Source organism: Leptonychotes weddellii, chromosome 5, assembly GCF_054177405.1.
Source record: "Leptonychotes weddellii isolate Sample4059 chromosome 5, ASM5417740v2, whole genome shotgun sequence".
In the NCBI taxonomy this organism is placed as follows: Eukaryota; Metazoa; Chordata; class Mammalia; order Carnivora; family Phocidae; genus Leptonychotes; species Leptonychotes weddellii.
This window is the reverse complement of record NC_138373.1, coordinates 20,981,272-21,006,330: the sequence shown is the minus strand read 5'-3', so window position 1 is coordinate 21,006,330 and position 25,059 is coordinate 20,981,272. Positions and strand designations below refer to the sequence as shown.

Sequence of the window (25,059 nt, the reverse complement as noted above, 5' to 3'; positions counted from 1 at the left end):
TTAAGCATTTTGTCCAGATACTGTTCATCAGGTGTCACGATTACAAGATTTTAAAACTAGAGCACCTGGCCAGTTACCGTTGTCTAATGGTAGGACCTGTAGGTGATTTCTAGGCAGATGTGAGCAAAAGCTGTGGTAACAGCACTCAGAAAGGTTTACAGGACTCTGCGTGCAGTTTATACTCAATGTGTAACAGGACTGTTCTTGTTAAAATGGCTGACATGTAAGCTTGCTTAGGTGCCAGGACCTGTTCATTAATTCATTAATTTCATGTCTTGATTGTTGGCCCCAAAAGCACTAATTCCTACAGGAGAACCATATTATAGGAAAATGATAAAACAGAACACCTTAATTCATAGAAGACTTTAGTACCACCCTCTATCATATTATAGAATGATTATACATCAACGGGAAGAACGGATCCATTTTGTTCACCCTTGTATCTTTAGTCCTCAGTGCAGGGCTTAGCACATGGCAGGCATTAAGATACCTGTGAAATCAATTGTATTCTCCATTCATTTGAAGACATGGTTGAGAGGACACTTGGACTTAGAAATACTGGTCTGTGCTTGGGTGGTGGTACAAGAAGATTCACACCTACCACATAGTGAGTCACTCCAGTGGCACTGAATGACATTTGGATGCTTAGCTTGTTCTTATCAAAGAAGAAATTATATCCTTGTGTCATGGCCTCCTTAAAAGTCAGAGTTTGGACTTTTACACCATCACTAACCTCCATGATCCATCTCAGAGTCTTGTGTTCCTAAAGACAGAAGTTTCATTTAGAGGGCTGGTGCTCCCCTTAACCCTAAGACTATTTGTCATTTTAATATTTTATTTTTTATTTATTTTTAATATTTTGTCAGAGAGAGAGAGAGCACACACAAGCAGGGGGAACCACAGGCAGAGGGAGAAGGAGGCTCCCCGCTGAGCAAGGAGCCTGATGCAAGACTTGATCCCAGGACTCTGGGATCATGAGCTGAGCCGAAGGCAGACGCTTAACCAACTGAGCCACCCAGACATCCCACATTCAATAGTTTAAGTCAGGATTGAAGTTAGGTTACCTTTACTATAAACTAAAGGTTACTTAGGTCTGTAATTTAAAAAGTTACTTCCATACCGCATTTTCATCAGCCATGCCAGGAATAACATTAAAGGTAAACTGGAAGAAAAGAAACCATGATGTGAGGCTTTGAATTGGAGGAGCAAGTTTCTGAAATCACGCTACCTGACAGTATGTGCAAAACGCCCACAGGAACTGCTATGTAGTTCTTACACCAAAAGGTCTGGTTGTGGTGTATACTAAGAAAAGGCACAGGCCCAGTCATGAAAACTAGCTGTGCCCTTAGGTATCATTTCATCTCTGAGCTTCTGATGCCATAAGGCAATTGGAAGATCTAAGCTCCCTTCCAGTTTTAAGTTAAGACAATGGATTCTTAGATGCACATTTTTTACCTTTGTCCATAGGAATCAAGATTTAGGTCAAGCCATGCAGTTCTATCATTGTTATAACAAAGTATGAATATATTTTATTTGTCCATTATCAATATTAGTTATGTTAGACTACAAAATTCCTGAATATGTGAATGTTTTGCTTTTTTACTATATCCTATCATCTGGCATAGAACCTGGGGCATGACAGCTATTCAGTTTGTCAAATGATTATTAATGTGATTGCAGCTACCAATGGAATCTTTTCTACTGCTAGGTATGATGTGCTGAGCACTGTATATACCTTCTCAATTCTCAGTGCCACCTATGAGATTATTCCCCCTATTTTAGACTTGGAAACAAAGGCTCAGTGTGGTTAAGAAATCAATCCAAAGCCACTCAACCAATTAGTAGTGAATACAGGATTGTAATCCTGATCCTGTTCCTAACCCCAGCTCTGTGTAGACCGCCACATTTCCCCTACAGTAGCCATGAGAAGCAGTCAGCCTGCTTCACTCACAGACATGGAATCCTTTGTGCAGATAGTGGATCCTGCATGCTCATGGGTTTCTTCTGCTTGCACAACTGGACAGCTGATCGGATATATGAAAGCCGTATGTCTTGAAGCAGTACTGTTGTCCGTGAGACTGATGGTCACCTGGTGCTGGCCAAACTGTGTGTAAATGGCATGGTAAGAAGAGTTAAGTGCTGGGACCTCTGTGGGAAAGGCAATTCCATAATACCATTGGACCCAGCTGAGTGGCAAAATTCTTGAGGTTACCAGTACCACAGGTTCTGGAAGGTACCTCATTCCTCTATCAACAGACTCTACAGCTAACCCTTTTAGATATCCCAGGAAGATTCCTGTCTTGGCAGCAAATAGCTCCCTGAGCTTCAGGGACTGGAGTTCTATTTGAGTTCTTCTTGACATTTACCTTTGTCTGAATATCATGGTTCTGGCTAATTTGGGGCCTCTACCCAAGTCATTCAAACATGTATTGAGTACCTATGTAGCAGCCATTGTTCTGGGTGCTGGGCAGAGCCAACTTTGATGTTTCCCTTGGTTTAGGGAACTTATAGTTTCAAGGGACAGCCACCCTTTTCCTCTAAAATATTAATATCTTAGGCTTTTTTAGGACACATTATTTCTAGCATATATTTTTTATTTTAAACCCTTTAAAACCTAACCATTCTTAGCTCAAGGACCATCACACACATGCACCCGTGCATACCATGGGCTACATGGGGCCATCCACAGGTTTTAGTTTGCAGACCACTGTTCTATAGGAAAGCAACTCTAAGCTCTCTAAAAGTTGGTAAGGGCTATTTGAGAAAGGAAAAAATTACTGAAGATCTGCACCGTGGAATTAGATGAAGTGGCCAGTTAAACAGATTTCTACCATGTACCTCAGACCTAAGTCATGAACTAAATGAACTAAGTCTATACTTTCCAAATTCCCCAAGTGATTCTTTGTGCACTACAAGCTTGAGAACTGCTTGGCGGGTTTCTTTTTACTGCTCCCAATAACCCCAATTAGGCAGTACTGTTGCTTGGCAATAGAGAAAACCCTATTGCTCAGCTGCTGCTTGCCTTCCCACACCTGTTTTTATAGCATAACAGCTCTGTTTGCCAGCACCAAAATAGCCTTCCATTTCCCATGGAGGTTACAGACCAAAAATAGCTCATTTTGAGCATTTGTTGTATCTTGTTGCTGTGACAAGTTCATCTGCATCTTATCATTCATCTTTAGATACCCTTTGGAGAGGGTACCATAATCCCACTTTTCCAGCAAACAAGCAAAGGCTTAGAAAGGTTAGCTCTCTTGCTAGAGATCTCAACTAGATAGTGGTAAGGCCAGGACTCCCACCAAGGCCCCAACTTCAGGGTTTCTCAACCTCAGCATTATTGGCATTTAAAGGGGGCCGCCCTGTACAACGTAGGCTATTTAGCAGCAACTTCAGCTTGTATGGACAGCCCCCCACTCCAGCTGTGGCAGCCAATAAGGTCTTTAAAAGGTCTCCAAACATTGCCAAATATCCCCTGGGCAGACAAAACAGAAAGCAAAAACAAAAACAAACAAACAAAAAACACAACAAAAACAACCAACCACCACCACCAGGCACATTAACCACCCCTGGTTGAGAATAAATGCTCTACCCTCAAGCCTATATCCTTAGCTAGTAGGGTGACTAGTAGTAACTACTAGGATACTACTTCCGAAATCACTCCTCAAAGCGATTACTTACTACTCTCCTGGCACAGGTCTCAAATGGGGCCTTCAGGGTGAGCTTTTCTGGGTCCAGGATAGAAGTGCAGTTCAACAATTCAAAACTAAAGGGATCTACAGAAGCCAGAGCAAAGGGCCAAAAAGTACATTTCAGTGACAAAGTAAACCAAAGCTACATAGCCAAGACTGCCAATCCATTTCTAAGCTACTTCAAATCACTTCCCTTTTTATTGTCCCATGTGGGTGACATAACCCTAGCTTTGAGAGATGCTGTGATTTGCAACTAAAAATTTCCCAGGGGATTCTGAGATAAGACAAGTTTCTAAGGAAAGACAAGGTCTTCCACTCTTGGTGGCATCATGCAAATCAGGGACCCCTAGGGCATCATGGAAATTGGATGCGAGTTGCTCCCAAGTATGTATTCTGTTCACCTGAAAAATGGGGCTAGCCTTGAGCCAAGGGCTTTCTACTAAGACTAAGATAAGAATATACACATTACCTACCCACCACAGATGCATGCCATTTTTTGGTGCCCAGATTCCTTGGAAATTCCACTACCATTCTATTTTCATAGCAAATGACAGTACCTGAAGAGCAAAGGAAGCATTTAGGGTATCTCTGAGCAGCAGGAGGCAGGATTCCTACAGAAGTGTATGGAGGCACTTCTTCTCCAATAGGCATCAAGGAAGGATACCATTTGAGAGAGGCAAAGCTTGACCCCCACCCTAAAGGAGCTCACAGATTGGTGGAAAAAGATATAACTACTGTGCAAGAAGCTGTAAGAAAGGTCCCAATTAAATGCCTGGGGCTTTCTGAAGTTCTAGTCTAGGTTTAACCATGCATACAGGGACCAGGCTAGAACCTTGACAGTGAAGCTGATGGAGGTGGGGATGGTAGGTCTGTGAAGAATTGGAGAACAAATGTTCTGTCTAAAGACTTTTCAACTTGAAGTTTAAAAAAAAATGCCTTAAGTGGAGCACCTGGCTGGCTCAGTCAGGAGAGCATGAGAGACTCTTGTTAGGGTCATGAGTTCGAGCACCATGTTGAGTGTAGAGATTACTTAAACTTCAAATAAAATGCCCCACATAAGCCAAAGGACACTTTTTAAAGGCTAAATTCTACCTATAATCTGCTACTCTACATCCTCTCGCTCAGGTGAAAGTTTGAAAAGCTCTTATAAGTGGAACAGCTCCAATTTTGTCTGTTATGCTGATGCTTTCCTTAAGCACAAGTTTGTATTTGAAAATGATTGCTCCTGAGGATGGGCGCTTAGCATTGTGTTTTGCTGTTCTTTGGATACCATAACGCTTGAGCAATGAGGGAGTAGAAAGTAGTACAGGTGTATTACAAGGTCTTTTGTTTAGCTAGTATAGCAAGCCCTAGGTAAGCAATGGAAAAATCTATTGACTTGGTCAAGGTAAGAAAGGGGGTGAGTGGAGATTGTCTGAGCCATGTTTAGGTTTCCTGGCTATCTAGTTGCAACCTGTTTTAGAGATGCTAAGGGCATTTCCCCTCCCCCAACAGGCATACCTGGGAAGGCAGGATTCCCCAATTGAATAACACCTATTGAGTTCACTGAAGTCACAAGGATGAAGAATAAAGAAAGTGACCTGTAGGTGCTAAAAGGGGATTGGAGAGAGTTAAGGAGGAATGAATTTCAGCAGATAAGGCCATTGTGTCCCCTCCCTCTGCTGCCAGGATTACTCACCTCCAATCTGCACTAAACCAGCTTGAGGGACTCCCACCATCTCCTTTCCGTCTGCACGCCATGGCCAAATGTATCACCAAATCAATCAGGTAGGTGGGTGGGCGCCTCTGTGCTTTTTTTTTTTTATAGCAGAAAACAGGATGTGACCCTGCCCTCTCCCATTGGAGACACCTGAGTCTTCCCCAGCCCTCCCAGCTGAGAGGGAGGGATTTGGGACAGGAGAGGCTTTCTGGAAGGCCTGATCAGAGGAAGCATAGTTCTGCCTTTTCTGACACTTGCGTTTCTGTTATTCTACCAGGTGCTCCGCGGGCCTGCCATGAAACCAGAGTTCCCTGAAATTGGCTCCAGGTGAATGAGTTGGTGTTTTTCTCCATAACACTGGGCAAAATTAGTTTCTCTGGGCGAAGTATTTACAACTCCAATGTAGAGAGAAAGAAGGCGGTGGGTTTTATTGAGGAGAGAATCTCTCTTGTTCATATCACCTTTCCTTTATGTAACCCCTAGCCTTCGAGCTATGGTGGACATTACCCTGGCAATGTGCATGCAGTACCTTTACAGAAAATAGATGATATATTATTTCCCCCAAGTATAAACTTGAAGCGTACTGCAAAAAATGCAGACAATTACAGAACGATATAGAGAAAAGGAAAAAAGTCACCTGTAATCTTGCCACTGCTAATATTTAGATATGTAACTTTACGGACTTTTTATACAAACACCACACACACTTAAAACCAACAACCTGGGATCAAAGTTTAAGTTCTGTTTCGTAACCTGCTTTTATTATTTTACATGTCATGGACATTTTCTATATCAAACATAAAGATCTCCATTACCATTTTTAAGGTTGCATCATGTTCAATGTCTAGACAAATCAGTGTTTAACTGTTCCTAATGATAGACATTACAAAAGCTTCCAATTTTTCATCATCATAAACCATAATATGATGGACATTCTTGTATATTTCCCTGCTTAACCCTTGGGATGAATTCCTGGAGGTAGAAATTCTGGGTCAAAGAGAGTAGTGATCTAAATAAGAATGTCATATTATGTACCAGTTGGGAGTTTACACATGGGGAAACTGAGGCAAAGCAACTTGCCCCAGCCTGTTGGCAACTGACTGTCAGAGCCATGTTGAGAACTCACATTTTCTGAGGCCTAATCAACATATCTTTTCAGCATCTTTCACTGCAATTTGAGACACCTAGATGTCTGCAACCCATGTTCTTTTTTTAATTTAATTTTATTATGTTATGTTAGTAACCATACAATACATCATTAGTTTTTGATGTAGTGATCCACGATTCATTGTTTTCGTATAACACCCAGTGCTCCATGCAGTACGTGCCCTCCTTAATACCCATGTTCTATTAATAGGTGATTAGTGTTCAAATTCTGTGCAAGTCATGGGGTCACATTTGCAATTATTGATTTATGTGTTGTCTTTGTGGTGTAACCCTAGGAGTAATTTCCACTGCCTGTTACAGGTGTCTGAAATACAATTGTAGGTTAGAGTAGTATTTCCCCAACTTCCTTGATTAAAACACCACATGGGGCTCTCATTAACAGCACAAATTCCTGGGTCTCACCCAAAAGCTGTGGAATCAGGCTCTCCAGGGGAGGGTCCTGAGTGGATGTATTGTTTAACAAGCACCACAGGTGAGTCTTAAGATCAAGGAAATTTGGCAAATACCTGGAGGGAGGGAGGCAAGAAAATGAGTGGTTGCTAGCAGTTAACTTCTTCATGGGAATTAACCCATTATGTTATATGGAATTGGGGAGCTGGAGCAAAAGTCAGGACAAGCAAGTCTCTGGGAGTAGAGATGGTGACAGGATTTAGATTCTGAGCAGAGGCACGATAGCAATAGTTACTCCTTTCCTCTGAAGTATAGTTTCCAAAAAGTGACACCTTTTCTGCAGATGTGAAGGTATTCTACCATGATGGGTTAAGGCTGTGATGGGAAGGCAGGAGAGGATGGAGTGTGGGGGGAAGATTCAGAAAGACCTGGTAAGAAGGTGGTGAGAGAGGCAATAGGCTGATGTGTTGCTCCACCTTCTGAGGCCCTGCCCCCAAGCTCTCTTCCCCCCTGGCCCCCATACTGTGCTTTTTCTCTAGAGTGTTAGGTCTTGCCTTAGAAAGGGTAGCTCTGGTCTCAGCCCCAAATTGGGGGTTCTGTGAGACTAAGGGGCAGCACAAAAGCCCTGAGCAGGAGGCATGGAGAGAAGGAGGACCACTGTGGGCGCTGGTGAAGGTGGTGAGCACACCAGAGACTAATTTCATTAGCACACTTTGCTAATCACTACAAGGTATTCCCTCTCTCTGGATGGGTCTCTCCCAGAGGGTCCTGAGGTGACTTACCGCTTGCTAATCACCAGGCATTTCTTGAAGGGAATTTTAGGTTGTTATGCACAAGAACAAGGCAGTGTTGTTGTCTTATTTGGGCAAGTGCCCTCCTTACTTCTGAAAACAGTTCTTATAAGCAACAGTTTACGATTCTTAAATTCCAAGCTTCTTATTTTCTACAATATAAACATATTAATTGAAGACAACCTAAATGTTATCATCAGGAGATGGTTAGATAAACTATGAATATCTTCAGATACTGAAATGAATCTGTGGATTCAGGTGGATCTGTGGATGCTGATATTGAAGATGTCCACAATGAAATTGGAGTTTTAGAGGTGTATAATTAATGTTTTCATATTTTACTTAAAAAAAAGAAAAAACTACGTGTATGTCTGTATATTTATGTGTCTGTGCATGGGTATATAAATGTGTATTTGCATTGAAAATCCAGGAAGGCATTTCCAGAGAGCTAACCATGTTACCCAGGGGAGGAGACCGTGCAAGTAATCAGGCAGTCCAGCCAGTCAGGCTATGCTCGCCATTTACAACTGTTGTCGGTTGTGATTGATTTGTGCTCTCATTCTACTACTGGTTGTAAATATATGTACTATATCATCCGTAGGAATAGGGAGGTGGGAAACTCCTGTTTTTCTGACTTTATTTTTTTCTGTATTGATTGAATTGTCTTGGTGATAATATAACAATTAAAATAAAGTGATAACAGCAGTAACAGTAGATCTGAGTTGTATTTAAGTGATCAGTGTAAGCCATAGGATCAAAGGCTCGTGGGTTCAAACTTCCTGGTATAAAGGTATTAACACTCAAGTGAGTGGATTTGGCTCATGAGGCTTCTAAAGTCCATATCCCTATTGTAAAATGAAGAAATGATGCCTAAGAGGTTTGGTAACTTGCTCAAGATCATATAGAAAGTTAGCAGCAGAGCTCCAGTGATAAACTAGGTCCTGACGTCCATTCCCAAGCTCTTTCTAATTCGTTATGATTTTCTCATTCTCTTTCTGTCTCTCTTTCTCTTTCTCTGTGTGTGTGTGTATGAGGGGGTGTTTTAAAACTCCGTGCTTCTCTTGCAGTTTCAGTTAGCTTTGGAAGAACAAGATGGCATTAATTAGAATTTAGCAGTGTAAGATAAATAAGAAGTGTAGAAACTTCTACCAGCTATGCTAATACAGCTTAAAATAGCTTTCAAATGTCAGATATGAATTTAACTTGGGAAAATAAGTTAGACTGTGTCAATGAGAATGTTCTTGAACATCATATGGTAGTTCCTTCAACAGTGTAACTATACAGTGTTAATGTCATTTTCCCCTTTGGTTCTTTAGACAGATCCAAGTTGAATAAGCCTCCTGATAGTCATGGGCTCAGAAAGAACTAGGACAAAGGCATACGAAGCTTCATCGACCTGTAAATATAAAGATAGGGAAGCTTAGGGAAATGGGTGACAGAGAAGGCTCAGAAGTTCTAAATAAAAACCCATTTGTACACAAGTATAAACACAGATTACTCCATAGGTAGTAGCTAGGGCAGTGGTTACCACAGAAATAGAGAAAAGATCTCCTTAGCAATGCAGCATATTCCTTTTAGTTGATATTAAAATTCTGAAGCTGATGTGGAGATCTGTTGGAAAAGTCACAATCTTCCACCTCTTCCTGTACTCCCATCCCTTACAATATGTTTTGAGGTCAGCTTATTTTTAATTTTAATTTTTATTATTATTTTATTATTTTTAAAATTTTTATTTACTTATTTTTTTAAAGATTTTATTTATTTATCTGACAGAGAGAGACACAGTGAGAGAGGGAACACAAGCAGGGGGAGTGGGAGAGGGAGAAGCAGGCTTCCCATGGAGCAGGGAGCCCAATGCGGGGCTCAATCCCAGGACCCTGGGATCATGACCCGAGCTGAAGGCAGACGCTTAATGACTGAGCCACCCAGGCGCCCCTTCAGGTCAACTTCTTCCCTGTGCCCTTCATTCCCCCTTGAATCTGGCTGGTTTGACCAACTGAATGTGGTGGAAATGGCAATATGCCAGTTCTGAGCCTCGCTCTTTGGAGGTTTTTGTATTTAGAGGTAGAGCCTCTAACTTAACTTAAACTGAGATCATTAGGGTGGGCCATAATGCAGTATGACTGGTGTCCTTAGAAGAAGAGGAAATTTGGACAGAGACCTACACCGAGGAAAGACAATGTGAAGACACAGGGAGAAGATAGCCATCTACAAGGGAAGGAGAGCCGCGCAGAATAGTCCCCCACAGCCCTCAGAAGGACCCAACCCTGCTGACACTTTGATTTCAGATTTCTAACTTCCAGAACTATAAGAAAAAAATTCTGTTGGCTAAGCCACCCAGTTTGAGGAACTTTGTTGTGGTAGCCCACTAGAAGACAAATACATAGTCTCAGATTGAAATACAACTCTGTGTGACTATAAAATATGTACTCTTTTTACTGTACCATGGTAAGGGATAGGACCAAAAAATCCAAGTCCCAGTTGTTGTTGTTACTGAGGAGAAAAATGCAGAGGCAAGAGAAGTTTCAAGAAAATGCAGTAATTATACATCTATGATTGACCTAAAGAAGGCTCCCCCTCCTACTGCTTCTACTCTACTTCTGCTTCTATTTCCAGTAGGATGACTACTAATTTACATTCATTGAGTAATGATTACACACCACACCACTATGTGAAGTATTTTACAACTACTAACCCTAGTTACTTGCAACAACCCTGTAAATAATCTGTAAATAATATTATGTGCAATAACTCTGTGGAGTTTTCTCTTCATTTTACTGGTGAGGAAATTGAAGCTCAGAAGTAATCTGCCAAAATTAATGATGGAATCTAATTTCTGGTTTAGTGTCCATCAGTCTCTAACTTAAGAATCTTAACCATTACTGTATTAGAGTTTTGTTTCAACACAAGGCATGGTGTTCACATTTGCCTGGTTTCCAGTCCAACTATCAGCTTTGAGAGAGTTGAATGGTTTTGATGGTATTTGATGATCTGCTAACGGGTGCTATAACATACCTCCCTTGTGGTAAATTCTGCCATCTTGAAACAAAATGGCAGCTAATACAGGTTTTCCAATGATCATTGTTCTTGCAATTTTTGTAAGAACTTAAGCTTTGGGTAAGGATTCAGGTCGTATGATTTTATTGATTGACGTCTTCAATTCACAGAGCCAGTAATTAAATAGAGAGGGGAAAAGGCAAAAGAAAAAGAAAATTCGTCTAGCTAACAGAACCAGTTGATTGAAATGTAGAGTTTAAATTCATGGTCCCTGCTTAGACTATCCAGCATTCACATTTTAAAGAATTTGTTTTTGGAAACCTTTATAAAACTCTCCACTGTTACAATGTAATGCCATCTGGGATTTAGCATTTATAAAATGTGCAGTTAAGAGATGCCAGGAGATTCCTCATGCAAACCAGATGGTACAATAACAGCTCTGTCTGTTTTTCTGGCAGAGAAACGGGGCTTTGAATGGCTTGAAACTTATGTGAATAAATTAAGCCCAATCAATACTTCAGGGACATTACAATTTCAATAGTCGACTTACCCACCAAATATTTTCATAAATGTTTTCATTTGGAGAAGAAAAAAACCAAAAGGGCAGACAATGGTTCCTTTGATCGCCTCATGTTTGTATTTAACGATGTTTCTAAGAAAAATACCACCAATGACCTTCAACGTGGGAAAGAAAGTTTCTCCGTATTTTAAGAGTGATGTATGTGTTTTAATGAGAAGCAGGGTTGTTCAATCTCTTTTGAATAGGAAAAATCCACATCAAATATGTTGAAGAGTTTTATTGCTGTGCTGAAGAGGAAAAAATACATGTGTAAGTGACATTTTCTGGATAATGGACTTGAAAATGTCTTTACCTCAACAGGTAGGTTTCTCACAAACCCAAGTTCAGCACATAAAGTCGTGTATTAATGATTCCTCTTATGCCCTTGCTTAATTCCTTTAAGTTTTCTGTGTAACAACAGGACTTTTGTAATCCCTTTTAATTTTTTTCACTTTCTGTTATTGCTTTTATTTTCATTAAAATTCATAATAAGATGCTCATTAGCTGAAGTAATCTTGTTAAAAGCAAACGTTTTGCTTAGATCTTTTCTTTTTCCTTATTAGGTGAAAATGTGCTTCCCTACCATACAAGTGAATTTCCTCTGTAATTAGGCATGAATAGCTTTGGAGAACAAATACAGGCTGCTTTTGTGAAAACCAGATCTCTTGAGGTTTAGGGGGCAATCTCATTAATAAAAATATGCGTTTCTGGATTGCACAAGCCATTGAATTTCTTTCCCAATTAGCAGTGAATGGTTTTTCAGAACAAAGGAGAAGTTTGGTTTCCACTTTGCTGGCATTGGTTTTCCTTGGGGTAGACTGGAGGTACCAACTACCACTAATATTTGTTCCTTCCATCTCTCTCCCTGGGCAAAGGAACACACAGGACTTTGTTTTATAGATAAGTCAGAATCCTAGGTAAATTCTCCATTCAAGGGCTACTTCCTCTTAGCCAGGATTGGACTCCAGGGTAGATAGGACAACTGTTTACAACACTCAGCTCTCAGGTAGCTGGGCGGTGGCAGGAGAGGCTGTAAAATTATAAACACAACAATGAAGAGTGGACAATGCCTTTGCTTTGCATGGAGGAGGAGATCCATTAGTGAGAGACTCTCCAAGTGCTTTCCCTCGGGGCCCAATTATCCCTGTTTTCTGTGGGTCATTGGCAAAATGAAGTGTTTGGGTCAACAGGCCTCTCAAAAGTGAAATAGTTAAATGCTTGAAATGTCAGGTATTAAGTGAGTTTTTAAGAAAACAAAGGAGGAAAGAAAGCCTACTCCCTTTGAACCTAAGTGGCAGCCAGAGGGACATAGAAGTCACTAGCTGGATGTTTCTCTAAAGTTATACTAATATGGCAGGAGTATAGGCAGGTGGGGGAAGGGCAGGTTTGGTTACAAGAGAAAGTTGATGAGGGCCTTGACTTGCTCGGTAATAGAACAATTGAGGAGAAGGTCATGGACATTTAAGTCTGACCCTTAAGTCTCTCCACCAGCGTGTAGGGCAGATATTCTTCTCTGACCTTCAAAGAGCCCAGCAGCATCCTGTCGGAACAGACTCACCTTCTTTCCACAAGGCCAATTACTATCAAAACATAAAGTCACAAGCCACAGTTGCCCCACAATTTTCCAGACCCCTCATGAGCAGTTAGTGTCTAAATTATATGCAAATCTGTCTTATTTTCATTAGTCTCTGCCCTCACCATCTTCTACCAATTTTGTTTCCTTTGTACTTTGAGAAGTGCAGTAGAAAATAAGAAAAATTACTAAGTTTTACTTCTCTCTCTCTCTGCTCCCTTAGCCACAATCACATGGCTTCTTTACATTTGTAAAACCATACTTTACAGTTTGTAAGGAATTTTAGCTCATTTCACCTTTACTATTATAAGCTTAGATGATGATATGATCATGAACAATATTCCCCGATTTTATCCACAAAGAAATGGAGATTCAAGTAGATGCTGTAAGTTCTTCTAGATCAAATGGACTTCAGGTCTTCTCGGTCCAACCCTCTTTTGTCAACCTCATCTTGAGGGAATGGGTTAAGGAGGATCTTCAAGTTTGGGATTTATTTCTGCTTTACCTCCCCTTCCCAACCCATTCTTTTTCTTTTCTTTTTTTTTTTTTATTATGTTATGTTAATCACCATACATTACACCATTAGTTTTTGATGTAGTGTTCCATGGTTCATTGTGTATAACACCCAGTGCTCCATGCAGAACGTGCCCTCTTTAATACCCATCACGAGGCTAACCCATCCTCCCACCCTCCTCCCCTCTAGAACCCTCAGTTTGTGTCTCAGAGTCCATAGTCTCTCATGGTTCGTCTCCCCCTCCGATTTCCCCCCCTTCATTCTTCCCCTCCTGCCAACCCATTCTTTTGAAGAAGAAGTTTTTCCAAGGAAATGCCAAAGGGTGCCAGGAGATTTACCATTAAAAAAAAAAAAAACAAAACAGCTCAGATGTCTTACCATTTCACAGAAGAGTTTAAGTCCAAGTCATAGGTACTACTGGAGTTGAGAAACTCTTCCTTCTCCTCCATTTTCAACCCTTCTTCTTCTTGTCTATAATTGCTCTGTCCTCCTTTATCTTTGCTTCCATTCTCATCCTTATTCTCCTTCTCCCCATCATTGTTATCACATTATCACTATCATCATCTTCATCTCGTAATGGACTCCTTGTTTAATGGCACTTAGCATTCTACTACAAATAATCCATCTTTGAGAAGCCCTCTCTGAGGTTACATATGATTTTCTATTTTAGAGTGCATTAATGAATGCAATTATGTTTAAAGTGGCTCATGCAAAAATTAGTTGAGGAACATTACCTTGTTTTCAAAGTATCCACAATCATGTTTGAATATTTCACTCTCTCTGGGCTAAAAAAAAATTATTTTCCCCCTTTACAAATAAATAATGCTGCTGCCCTCCAGGTTGCTTATACAGCTTCTACTGGTGTTCTCATAGAAACCACAAAAAGGAACAAACGTTGACCCTTGGAGCTCATTATTGTGAGGGGCTTGCAGATGAAAGCGTTGTACTTTCTCAAAGTGAACAGATACTTTCTTGGAATAAAGGCTTAGACAAAAAGAGATAAGAAGAATAAATGTTACAGACTTTGAAAATAGGTCTTCCTCACTTCAATTACATGGACTATTACCCAAACATATTAAAGATTTTTGTGGGGTGCCTGGGTGGCTCAGTTGGGTAAGCATCTGCCTTCAGCTCAGGTCATGATCCCAGTATCCTGGGATCGAGCTCTCATCAGGTTCCCTGCTTGGCGGGGAGCCTGCTTCTCCCTCTCCCTCTGCTGCTCCCCCTGCTTGTTCTCTCTCTCTGTCAAATAAATAAATAAATAAATAAAATATTTTTTTTTAAAGATTTTATTTATTTATTTGACAGAGACCCAGTGAGAGAGGGAACACAAGCAGGGGGAGTGGAAGAGGGAGAAGCAGGCTTCCCTTGGAGCAGGAAGCCTGATGCGGGGCCCGATCCCAGGACCCTGGGATCATGACCTGAGCCGAAGGCAGACGCTTAACGACTGAGCCACCCAGGCGTCCCAAATAAATAAAATCTTTTTTAAGAAAGATTTTGTAACAATATGGGAAATAACTTATGGTGGATTAAAGAGAGGAAAAGACAATGCAAAATGGTATGTATTTGATGGTAAAAACTATGTAAAATATATACCACAAGAGAATATATTAATAGTTCATCAGCTATGTAGGTTGATGGGTTCTAATTTTATTGTTGTGTCTTCAGAGGACAGAGTCTACATGAAACCTATCATCTGATGTTTATTGAGGCCTGCCCTTGTTCTATTAGGTGGGCAGTTTTTATAAATATTTTCTGTGTGCTTGAAAAGAACATGTATTTTCTATTGAGTATAGAGTTCTGCATAGGATTGTTAAATCAAGCTTTTTCATTGTGTTCAGATCTTTTGTTTTTTACTGATCTTTAGTCTGATTGATATATAACATTTAGAGAGTGTATTAAAACCTCCTACTGTGATTGTGGATTTGTTCTTTCTCTTCCAATTCTATTAATTTTTGTTTTTTCTATCTGGGGGCTATGTTATGTACGTACGAGTTTAGGACCATCATATTTTCTTGATGAATTGTTCCTTTTATCATTACGTATTATCTATCTTTATCCCTAGCAATTTTTTTGGCTTAAACTATATTTTGTCTGATGTAAATATAGCCATACCACTTTTGTCAGTATTTTCCTTTTTTTTTAAAGATTATATTTATTTATTGAGAAAGAGAGAGACAGTGCACATGCATGCATGTGGGGGGTAGGGGCAGAGGGAGATGGAGAGAGAGAATTTTAAGCGGACTCCATGACAGGTGTGGAACCTGAAGCAGGGCTCGATCTCACCATCCTGAAATCATGACCTGAGAGGAGATCAAGAGTTGGACGCTTAACCAGCTGAGCTATCCAGGTGCCCCTGTCAGCATTTTCTTGATAAAACTTTTCCATTTTTTGCTTTCAGTTTTTCTGCAATTTTATATTTTAGCTGTGTCTACTGTAAATAAGATATGGCTGGGTCTTCTGACTGATGACTTTGATCCATTTACATTTATTTTTATTCCAGATAGATTTGGACCATGTTTTTGATCTAATATTGTGCTCTTTATTTACACTAATTTTTCTATTGTTTCCTCCTTTCCTTAGGGTGGAAGCTTAAATTATTGATTTATTTCTCCTTTTCTGAATCAGGTATAAAAACTGCTCATTTCTTCCCCAAGCTCTGTTTTAACTGTATCCTATAAATTTTGAGATGTTGTGTTCTCATTTTCATTCAGTTGAAAATAAATCTGATAAAGGATTTTTGTCCAAAATCTATAAAGAACTCTTTTAACTCATTAATAAGGTAATATCCCAAAGAGAAAAATGGGCAAAGAATTTAAATATAAGATGTAAGAATGGCTAGTAAGCACATAAAGATGTGCTCAACATCATTATTCATTAGGAAATGCAAATTAAAACCAGAATGATACCACTTCACACCCACTAAGGATAGCCATAAACAGAAAGACAATAGAAGCTGCAAGGATATGGAGGAATTCTCACCATCCATTGCTGGTGGGAATGTAAAACAGTATGGTCACTTTGAAAAACCCATTTGGCAATTTCTGAAAAAGTTAAATATAAATTGCCATATAACCCAGCCATTCCACTCTTTGGTATAAACATGAGACATAAAATGAGACATAAAAATATATGTCTACACAGACTTGTGTGTGAATGATCGTAGCAGCATTATTCATAAAACCAAAAAGAGGAAGCAATCTAAATGTCCATCAGCTACTGGATGAATAATGAAAATTTGGTATATTGGTATAATAGAATATTATTCAGCAATAAAAAGGAAGTATTGTTACATACTAAAAAATGAATGAACCTCAAAAAATTATGTGAAGCTAAAAAAACCCCCTAGACACAGACTGTATATTTTATGATTCCACTTATATGAAATGCCCATATAAAGCAAATCTATAGAGATAGGACACAGATTAATGTTTTCTTGGGGTTGGGAATGGGAATGGGGATCTACAAATGAGCATGAGGGATATTTTGAGAGTGATAGATATGTTCTAAAATTGGACTATGATGATACTTGCGCCACTCTGTAAATTTGCTAACAATCATTGAATTAAACACTTAAAATGGGTGAATTTCATAGTATATAAATTATACCTCAATAAAACAGTTTTAAACAATAGACCTCCCCTGTGAACTAGACTAGTTCTGAATTGTCTGGAAATTATTTTGTACATTCTGTGCCTAGATGACCAGTATTACATTGCTAACAGATATAAAGAAATTAAATGTGCCTTACAACACTCAAGATGAACACAGCAGTCCTTAATACTCAATGTCATGGCCATGCCAGAAAACAAAGATCCAAGTTCAGTGCCATGAACCTTTCTGGTTGACTTCCATGGAGGGAGGCTGGAATGAGCTTTGTCCTGGGGTGACACTCTTCCTTGTCACTGATTAACCAGCTTTGTAGGAAGGCTGCTGCACTGACAACCTGCTCTGCCTGGAGAGTGATACCTGGCCAGACTTTGGCGAGCAGAAAAAATGTCTACTCGCTACCACCAAGCTGCTAGTGATAGCTACCTGGAACTTTTGAAAGAGGCTACCAAGAGAGATCTGAATCTTGCTGATGAAGATGGCATGACTCCCACACTCCTGGCAGCCTACCATGGGAATCTGGAAGCCCTAGAAATCATCTGCAGCCGAGGGTAAGTTCAATCTGCTAATTTTTATTGGAGACGGTGCTTCTGGTAGGATTTTGCGGACAGCAGCAAGAGACAGGGAAGTCAGTGAAAACTCTGTCCTTTATAGACTGTCTAAATAATTGTCTTTTTAGAGAAAGAGAGAAAACTGCCTAGAGGTGCTCTTTTCACACTAAGAACTGGCACCATGGGGATGGCTCATCCCTTATGAGCCACACATAGAAAGATTCTGAACTTTAAGGTTTTGTTATCTGCCTTGGGGGTGGGGGATATATTTTAATTCTGTGCTTTTAAAAATCTTTTCCATAAAGTGTAAATGGTTGACTCTTTAAAAATGAATCACTATTCTACTTGACTTTAAGATGTCAATCTTGATTGGAACAAATGATGTGTTTTTATTTTATTTTATTTTTTGTCTGTGCCATTATAATCCCCACAGCCTTTTATTAATATTCAATCCTAATGCAAGCCCATGATTCTTAGATGAAGTAGTTGACTTTACAAGCTATAAAAGGGAACCTCAACTATTCTGAAACCTGCTTCTAATTATTTAACAATAGATTATGGACGGTTTGCACTTTTTTTTTTCATTTGTAACTTTTTTTTTTTAAAGATTTTATTTATTTATTTGACAGAGACAGTGAGAGAGGGAACACAAGCAGGGGGAGTGGGAGAGGGAGAAGCAGGCTTCCCGCTGAGCAGGGAGCCCGATGCGGGGCTCGATCCCAGGACCCTGGGATCATGACCTGAGCCGAAGGCAGACGCTTAACCGACTGAGCCACCCAGGCGCCCCTCATTTGTAACTTTAAAGGAGAAATCTGTGCCACTGTTTTTTAATGACTACATGGTATTCTGTTTTATGGTTTCATCATAATTTAATCAGTTGCTTGTTTATGACATTTAAATTTGAATCCTGTCTTTTAACTTGTAAATAAGTTGAAATGAACATCCTTACTTATTCATCTTTGTACAAAGGTCTAATATTTCCTTAGGATAAATTCTTAAAGGCAGAATTGTTGACTCAAGAGGGTACTATGTTTTAGCAGCTTCTGGCACACATTGTGCCAGGAAATTTGAACCACTTTACGATTCCTCCATCATTGTTCATTTTCCCATACTCTTGTCAAAACTGAGTATTACTATTCTTTTTAATCCTTGCCTAGCTGATGGGCAAGAAAATCGTAGTGCATTGTTTTCATTTACATTTCTTTGATTACTAGTAAGTCCAAATATTCTTTATGTAGAAAAACATTTTTGAAAGACTGATTTTTTTTTTCCTGAGAACAGCTTCACGAAAAAAAAAAAAAATCAAATTAACTCCAAAAGAAAAAATTGAAATGGACCCAATGCTCAGAGTAAGTTAATATAAGCAAATTGCCTATTTAGTGACAATACCAATCCAGCTTTAAAAATCATTGCTCAAATGCACTGACCTACCAAAAAGCAAGGGCAAAATATGGATTATTTTAAAATCTCTTCAGTGAGTTTCACCTTTGGGGGAAAAAAAATGGAAAAGAAATCAATGCTAGACTGAATTTAGCCCAGGCAAACCATACAGCATCAATATAGGACTCAGATCATCAAACGAGGGGGGACCAGTTCATGAATACCTGGGCAGATATGTGTAATGGTTCTATCAAGAAGTATGAAAGACACCAAGGATTGAAAGACAAAGATTGAATTTAGAAGGACCGCATGAAACTTGTCAGAAAATATTTTGATTTAAGTTATACACGAACTTGGAAAGTTGCCTTTAAGTACAATTTTTGCAAGTGGAAATAGCTTAAAAGTATGAGGGAAACTCTTGAATCATCTTACCAACAGTTTCATGTATAAATTTGGAATTTTGCGTTTGAAATTTTCTTAAAATGAGACCCATTTTTGGGGTCATCTCAAGGTTTTCTTCACGTTCTTCCTCCCATCTTGAAAGGATCATGTAAGTTCTCTTGAGAAAGGAAAATTCCACTACTTTATATGTCCCAAAGCATGTAGATTTAACCTAAAGTTCTTAATACCCTTAACATCCCCACCATAGCTCACTCTCAGTAATTTCTTTTTTAAGTTACCCAATCCAACAATAATTTCAGGCAAATTTAACCAGTATGTTTTTGTTTAGGTTTATACTACCATCTTGGATGTTTTTACAATCCTTCTTTGATGTCTAGAGTACTTAAGGAGTCTTTTGAATATGGTGCTTGGTTAAAATAAATAAAAAGTAAAACTACATCTTTGGGGGTGAGGCACTATGCCCCCCTAAGGTACACAACTGTGCTAAGGCTGAAAGAGGCTTCCTTGGATCCAAAACAATTAAATCAGGAGTACTGACCAGACCTCTTGGAAGTGGCTGCCCAACAGAACTATCTTATTTAATATTTGCTTTCCTTAGATTAAATTTCATTTTCTTACCTTCCTCTTTGCCTGGATTTCTCTTGCCCCATCTCCATGCACTCTGGTCACGCTGAAAGTTAGTCCTGGTTCCCCAGATATGCCGTGTTTAACATCGCCCATATGTGCATCTGTTCTTGCTGTTCTCCGCTCAGAAGGAAGTCGCCAACTGACAGCTTATGGGCTGGATCTCGTCCACAAATATGTTTTATTTGGACTTCACTGTATTTTTCTTTTAAACTGGAGCCAACATTTAAAAATCAAAAATCCCACATGAAATTCTGGATTTCTGGCTCTGTTTGGAAAATGGAAGCTCTGGCTATATTGTGTCTGCTTTTATTCGAGGTGGCGGGCAGCGGCTGCTGAGTACAGCTGTCCTTTCTCGTTGGAGCTTGCACTCGGCTATGACTTTGTCGAAAGAAGAAACCTGGCTCCATGCAGTTACTTACATTACCTGCTTGGTTTCTTTAGGTTGAGTCTGAGACTTCTACTAGGAGATACCATACAAAGGAGAGAAAGACACAGGCTTGGGGCATATGCCTCTGAGGCATATTATCTAATTAGGGAGATGGGCACATAAATGTTGGACAAATTAAGTAAGATTTCAAGTGTTAAAAAGTTGCAAATTAAGTAAGATTTCAAGTGTTAAAAAGTTGCAGGAGCAACTCTAGTGCTATGGGATTTTATTAGAAGGGTATGAGAAAAAAATAAATATATGAAATTAAGGATTATGAGTGTAGAGACAAGGGAAATGATAATAACGTTTATTGAAGATTCACCATGTACCAAGCACTTTTCTAATGATTTATGTTAACTTATTAACGTAACAACTCCATGAAAATTATCCTCATCCTTATCCTCATCCAGATGAGGACACTGAGTCCTATAGAAGTTCAGCTTGAGACCTCGTAGCTGGTGAAGTAGAAAAAGCGAGGTGTGTTAAGGTTGGACTGTGTTGTGCTGGAGACCATCAGGCTTGGAGGGAGGCCTGATCCCAAGTGGGCTGCCTGTGTAACACCAGACGAATGAGCTAGGCACTCAGAGCCCTATTTTACCCCTCTGATAATTATCCTGGTCTTTCTCTAAGAAGGAGATGGTGACAGTTTTTGGTGGTGATGGCACTGAATGTGTAGATGCTCATAACTGAAGAGTGGGAGGAGATCAGGGTTCCCACAGAGGAGTTACAAATCTGATTCATCAAATTACAGGACACCAATTGGGCTGCATTGACCAGTGCAACTCTTCTCAATCTGCAGTGAGCCTATACATCACCTTGGGATCTTGTTAAACTTCAGATTCTGACTCAGGAAGTCTGGGCTGGGGTCCAAGATTCCGCATTTGTAGCAAACTAGCAGCTGCCGCCACTACTTCTAATCCAGGGACCAAACTTTGAGTAGCACAGAATAGTGGAAGGGTCGCAGAGTGTTGATGCTGCAGTTGCAAGGGTACAGATCGTCTCTCCTGTTTCCAGATCCTGCTCACCAAGAATGTCAAGACCCTTCTCAGACCCTCTTTCCTGTCCTCCCATGGGGCCAGCCTGGGGGAAGTTTAGTGAGATCCTGATTTGGGGGTCTAGTCTAGGGTGAGGGAAGATGCCCTTTAGAATCTGTATTACCAGAGTTCTCAGCAGGGGCTTGGGCTTGAGGCCAGAGCCATATTAACAGTAAGTTACTACTTACTTTACTTTCTGTTTGTGCCTGTTTGTAACTCACCATCTCATAGGAGGGGTGCGGTTGTAGCCTGGGGCAAGATTCCATTAGGCATTCAGTCATCTCACAAATGTTGACTGAGCATCGACCAGGTGCCTGTTTCTATGCTGGCGTGGGGTCTCTGGCCATCTAAGAGTGCCCCCAATTCTACCACAAACTGTTGCAGAACTATTCACGTATAGGACACTGTAATTACAGGGAAGTAAGTTGGGGAATCAGTGGAGATGTTCTACCCTTTTTATGAATAATGGTTATAGCAGACACGGTTTGCTACCTACCCAACATCCATTCCACTCTTCTTTTTTGCTGATGGGATCCCAGTTTTGTTCAGTTATTTATTTTCCTACATGTGACTCTGGTGGGGTAGCACTGTTAGAGTGGGAACCAGCTCTTTTTTTTTTTTATGTTATGTTAATCACCATACATTACATCATTAGTTTTCGATGCAGTGTTCCATGATTCATTGTTCGCATATAACACCCAGTGCTCCATGCAGAACGTGCCCTCCTCAATACCCATCACCAGACTAACCCATCCCCCCACCCCCCTCCCCTCTAGAACCCTCAGTTTGTTTTTCAGAGTCCACAGTCTCTCATGGTTCGTCTGGGAACCAGCTCTTACCAGCTCATGAGAGATGATTGCTAAATTTTCAGAAGTCTGAGAGTCTGTGAAACAGTCATTATTAAAAATAAAGGTATTTAAACTTATAATTTAACAAACTATTTTTAAATACTCAAAACTTAACACTTCCTAATTATTTGAGTACATTCTATTATCTATGCTCTTAAGATTTTGCATGTCTATTATATCTACATATATGGTGGGAATAATTTATAAAGGTGTGCTACTATACATCTCTTCCAAACTCCCTGTCCAGTAATATCACATTAGTAGCTTGGATTTTGCCATAGTGGGTGTATTTATAACCAAAAATTGGCACATGCTATAGATCAGAGCTTTGATCTTTTTCCCTGGGTAAACCAGTTGTTAAACATTTACCAGCACACCACTGGGTAATCTTATCCCTAGCTGCAGCAGGGGTGGGGGTGGGGGGGTGGATTTTAATCAACTTAAGTTGAAAATGGTAGCCTATTTCTCTTCCTATAGGCATGTGACCCAACTGTGGACAACAAGACATGAAAGTTGCCTTTTTGGGAGAGTTCTTGGATAGCTTTCCTTGCTTCTAAAAAGGAGACGAAAGGTAGAGATGAGCTCTTTCTGTTTCTGGTCATGTGATGTCTAGATGTGACATAGTCGGACTTTAAGAACGCTAAGGCAGGATTAACATGTATTTTGTTCATTTTTGTTTTATTTTTATTTTTTTGTACCTCAGTTCTAAGAAAAATTATTTTTTGTATGTATTTTTGATATTTTCTCTTCTAGAGGGGACCCCAATAGATGCGACATCTGGGGAAATACTCCTCTGCATTATGCAGCCTCCAATGGTCATACCCACTGTGTTTCATTCCTGGTCAACTTTGGTGCCAACATCTTTGCCCTGGACAACAACTTACAGTCTCCACTGGATGCTGCTGCCAGCAGAGAGCAAAATGAATGTGTTGCTCTCCTGGATAAGGCTGCCACTGCCCAGAATATCATGAACCCCAAAAAAGTTATCAGGCTGAAGGAGCAGGCTCAGAAGAATGCTAGGAGGCAGATCAAAGAATGTGAGAAGCTCCAGGAGAAGCACCAAAATAAGATGGCTCGCAACTATAGCAAGGAGGAATCTGGGACTCTTTCTTCTTCCAAGGGCACTTTCTCCACGTCATCCCTTTCAAATGCTTCTGCTTCTGGTACATTTGGGTCACTGTCTAAGGGCATTAAAGACACCTTCAAGATAAAGTTCAAGAAGAACAAAGATACAGCGGAGCAGGTAGGAAAGGAGAGCAGAAGTGGGCAGAGGAATGTGATGGAAGTATTCAGAGAAGAGGAAGAAGACGCATCCTCAGGGAACTTCCAAGATAAGCTCCAGTTCTCAGAAGAGGAGAATGGATGTGTGCAACATGAATCCATTCTCAACCGTCCAGGTCTAGGAAATATTGTTTTTAGAAGGAACAAAATATCAAGTTCCGAAGACATCTCAGACAGCAAGAGGGAGTTAGGGCTTAAAATGAGCAGTGAATTGCTACAGAGACAAGGAGCAGCAGACGCTGATGAAGCTGAGGCTGATAAAGAGGAAGAGGACAACAGCCATGAAGATGAGATGCCTTGGGATGAGGATGAAGTGGAGTGGGAGGAAGATGTGGTTGATGCTACTCCTCTGGAAGTATTTTTGCAGTCTCATCATCTGGGAGAATTCCTTCCCATTTTCATGAGAGAGCAGATTGATCTAGAAGCTCTGTTGCTTTGCTCTGATGAGGACCTTCAGAGTATACAAATGCAGCTCGGTCCCAGGAAGAAAGTTCTTAATGCCATAAACAGAAGGAAGCAGGTGCTACAGCAGCCTGGGCAACTGGTCGACACCAGCCTCTGATGGAATGTTGGGGTCCACAGGGTGAGCCTGCAGCAGCGGGGTGATGCTGTGGCCCACTGGAAACACTCAGGCAACACCCCCTCTGCCCAATGCCAGACCACCAGGAATGGTTTCTAGGGATTCAGAGATACCCTCCTAAGAAAGAGGCCCAAACTGTACTCTGAGAAATACTCTATACCTGTGTACTCTGACCACCAGTGAGCAACTCAAGGAGACCTGGGAATAAGAAAATGGTGTTTCTCTTCAATTATCTTTTTGATATTTTTGTATATAGAAAGGGTTAAATGGATGACAGAGAAAGGAAAAACTTTCTTTACTTTTCCAGCTCTGGACTTAAAAATTATAATCTCTCATCACACAAGTGTGCTGTGTACTTCTGATTCTCAAAGCCTGAGGACACCCAACTCCAGTTCTGTCCTTAGCTCTATGACTTTGTCTGTTGGTGGAGACTTGAGTTCCTCCATTGGCCTGAGACTTCATGCCCAACTTAAATGTGCCTAACCCCTTAACAGATGTTTACATGTTTACAAGTAATGGACATGGGTCTATAATACTCCTGCCTGGGAACTGAGATAGAGTGGCAAGTAGGGAGAGTGAAGAAAGAAATAGAATACGGGGTACCTTTTATATAATTTGAATTGTATCTCCCCCAAATTCATATGTTGAAACCTTAAGCCCCAATGTAACTGTATTTGGAGGTAGGACCTTTAAAGAGGTGATTAAGGTTAAATGATGTTATAAGGGTCATAAGGGACACAAATGGATGGTGTCCTTGTAAGAGGAAGAGTCACCGGGGATGCACATGCACAGAGAAAAGGTCATGTGAGGATACAGCAAGAAGACAGCCACCTGCAAGCCAAAGAGAGAGGCTTCAGGAAAAACCAAACCTTTCAACACCTTGATCTTGCACTTCCAGCCTTCAGAGCTGTAAGAAAATAAATTTCTGTTGTGTAGGCCTC

The 25,059-nt window shown here is 40.3% G+C and overlaps 2 protein-coding genes across 5 annotated transcripts in view; one reads left to right on the top strand and one right to left on the bottom strand.

Moving 5' to 3' along the window:
- Nucleotides 1-20,315, bottom strand: part of ZP2 (zona pellucida glycoprotein 2) — a 26,537-nt gene extending 6,222 nt beyond the window's left edge. The window contains exons 1-7 of one of the 3 annotated variants that reach the window (XM_031033574.2): nt 19,940-20,315; nt 5,190-5,278; nt 4,163-4,246; nt 3,679-3,773; nt 1,952-2,104; nt 1,121-1,162; nt 602-763 (exon numbers count right to left, since the gene is read on the bottom strand). In XM_031033574.2, coding sequence (XP_030889434.1) covers nt 602-763; nt 1,121-1,162; nt 1,952-2,104; nt 3,679-3,773; nt 4,163-4,246; nt 5,190-5,278; nt 19,940-19,977 — 663 coding nt within the window. In that variant the 5' untranslated portion in view covers nt 19,978-20,315. Of the gene's footprint in view, nt 1-601; nt 764-1,120; nt 1,163-1,951; nt 2,105-3,678; nt 3,774-4,162; nt 4,247-5,189; nt 5,279-5,367; nt 5,430-19,939 lie in introns of those variants that run through there. The other 2 variants (XM_006738322.3, XM_081819876.1) reach the window with 2 other exon arrangements.
- On the top strand, nt 14,748-25,059 carry ANKS4B (ankyrin repeat and sterile alpha motif domain containing 4B). 2 transcript variants are annotated; one of them, XM_081819877.1, is made up of 3 exons: nt 14,748-16,007; nt 17,297-17,539; nt 23,011-25,059. In XM_081819877.1, exons 2-3 carry the CDS (start codon nt 17,376-17,378, stop codon nt 24,098-24,100), a joined length of 1,254 nt encoding a protein of 417 aa, XP_081676003.1. In that variant the 5' UTR covers nt 14,748-16,007; nt 17,297-17,375; the 3' UTR covers nt 24,101-25,059. The 2 variants fall into 2 exon arrangements, with proteins under 2 accessions (XP_081676003.1, XP_006738384.1); XM_006738321.3 differs by having other exon boundaries at nt 14,748-17,539.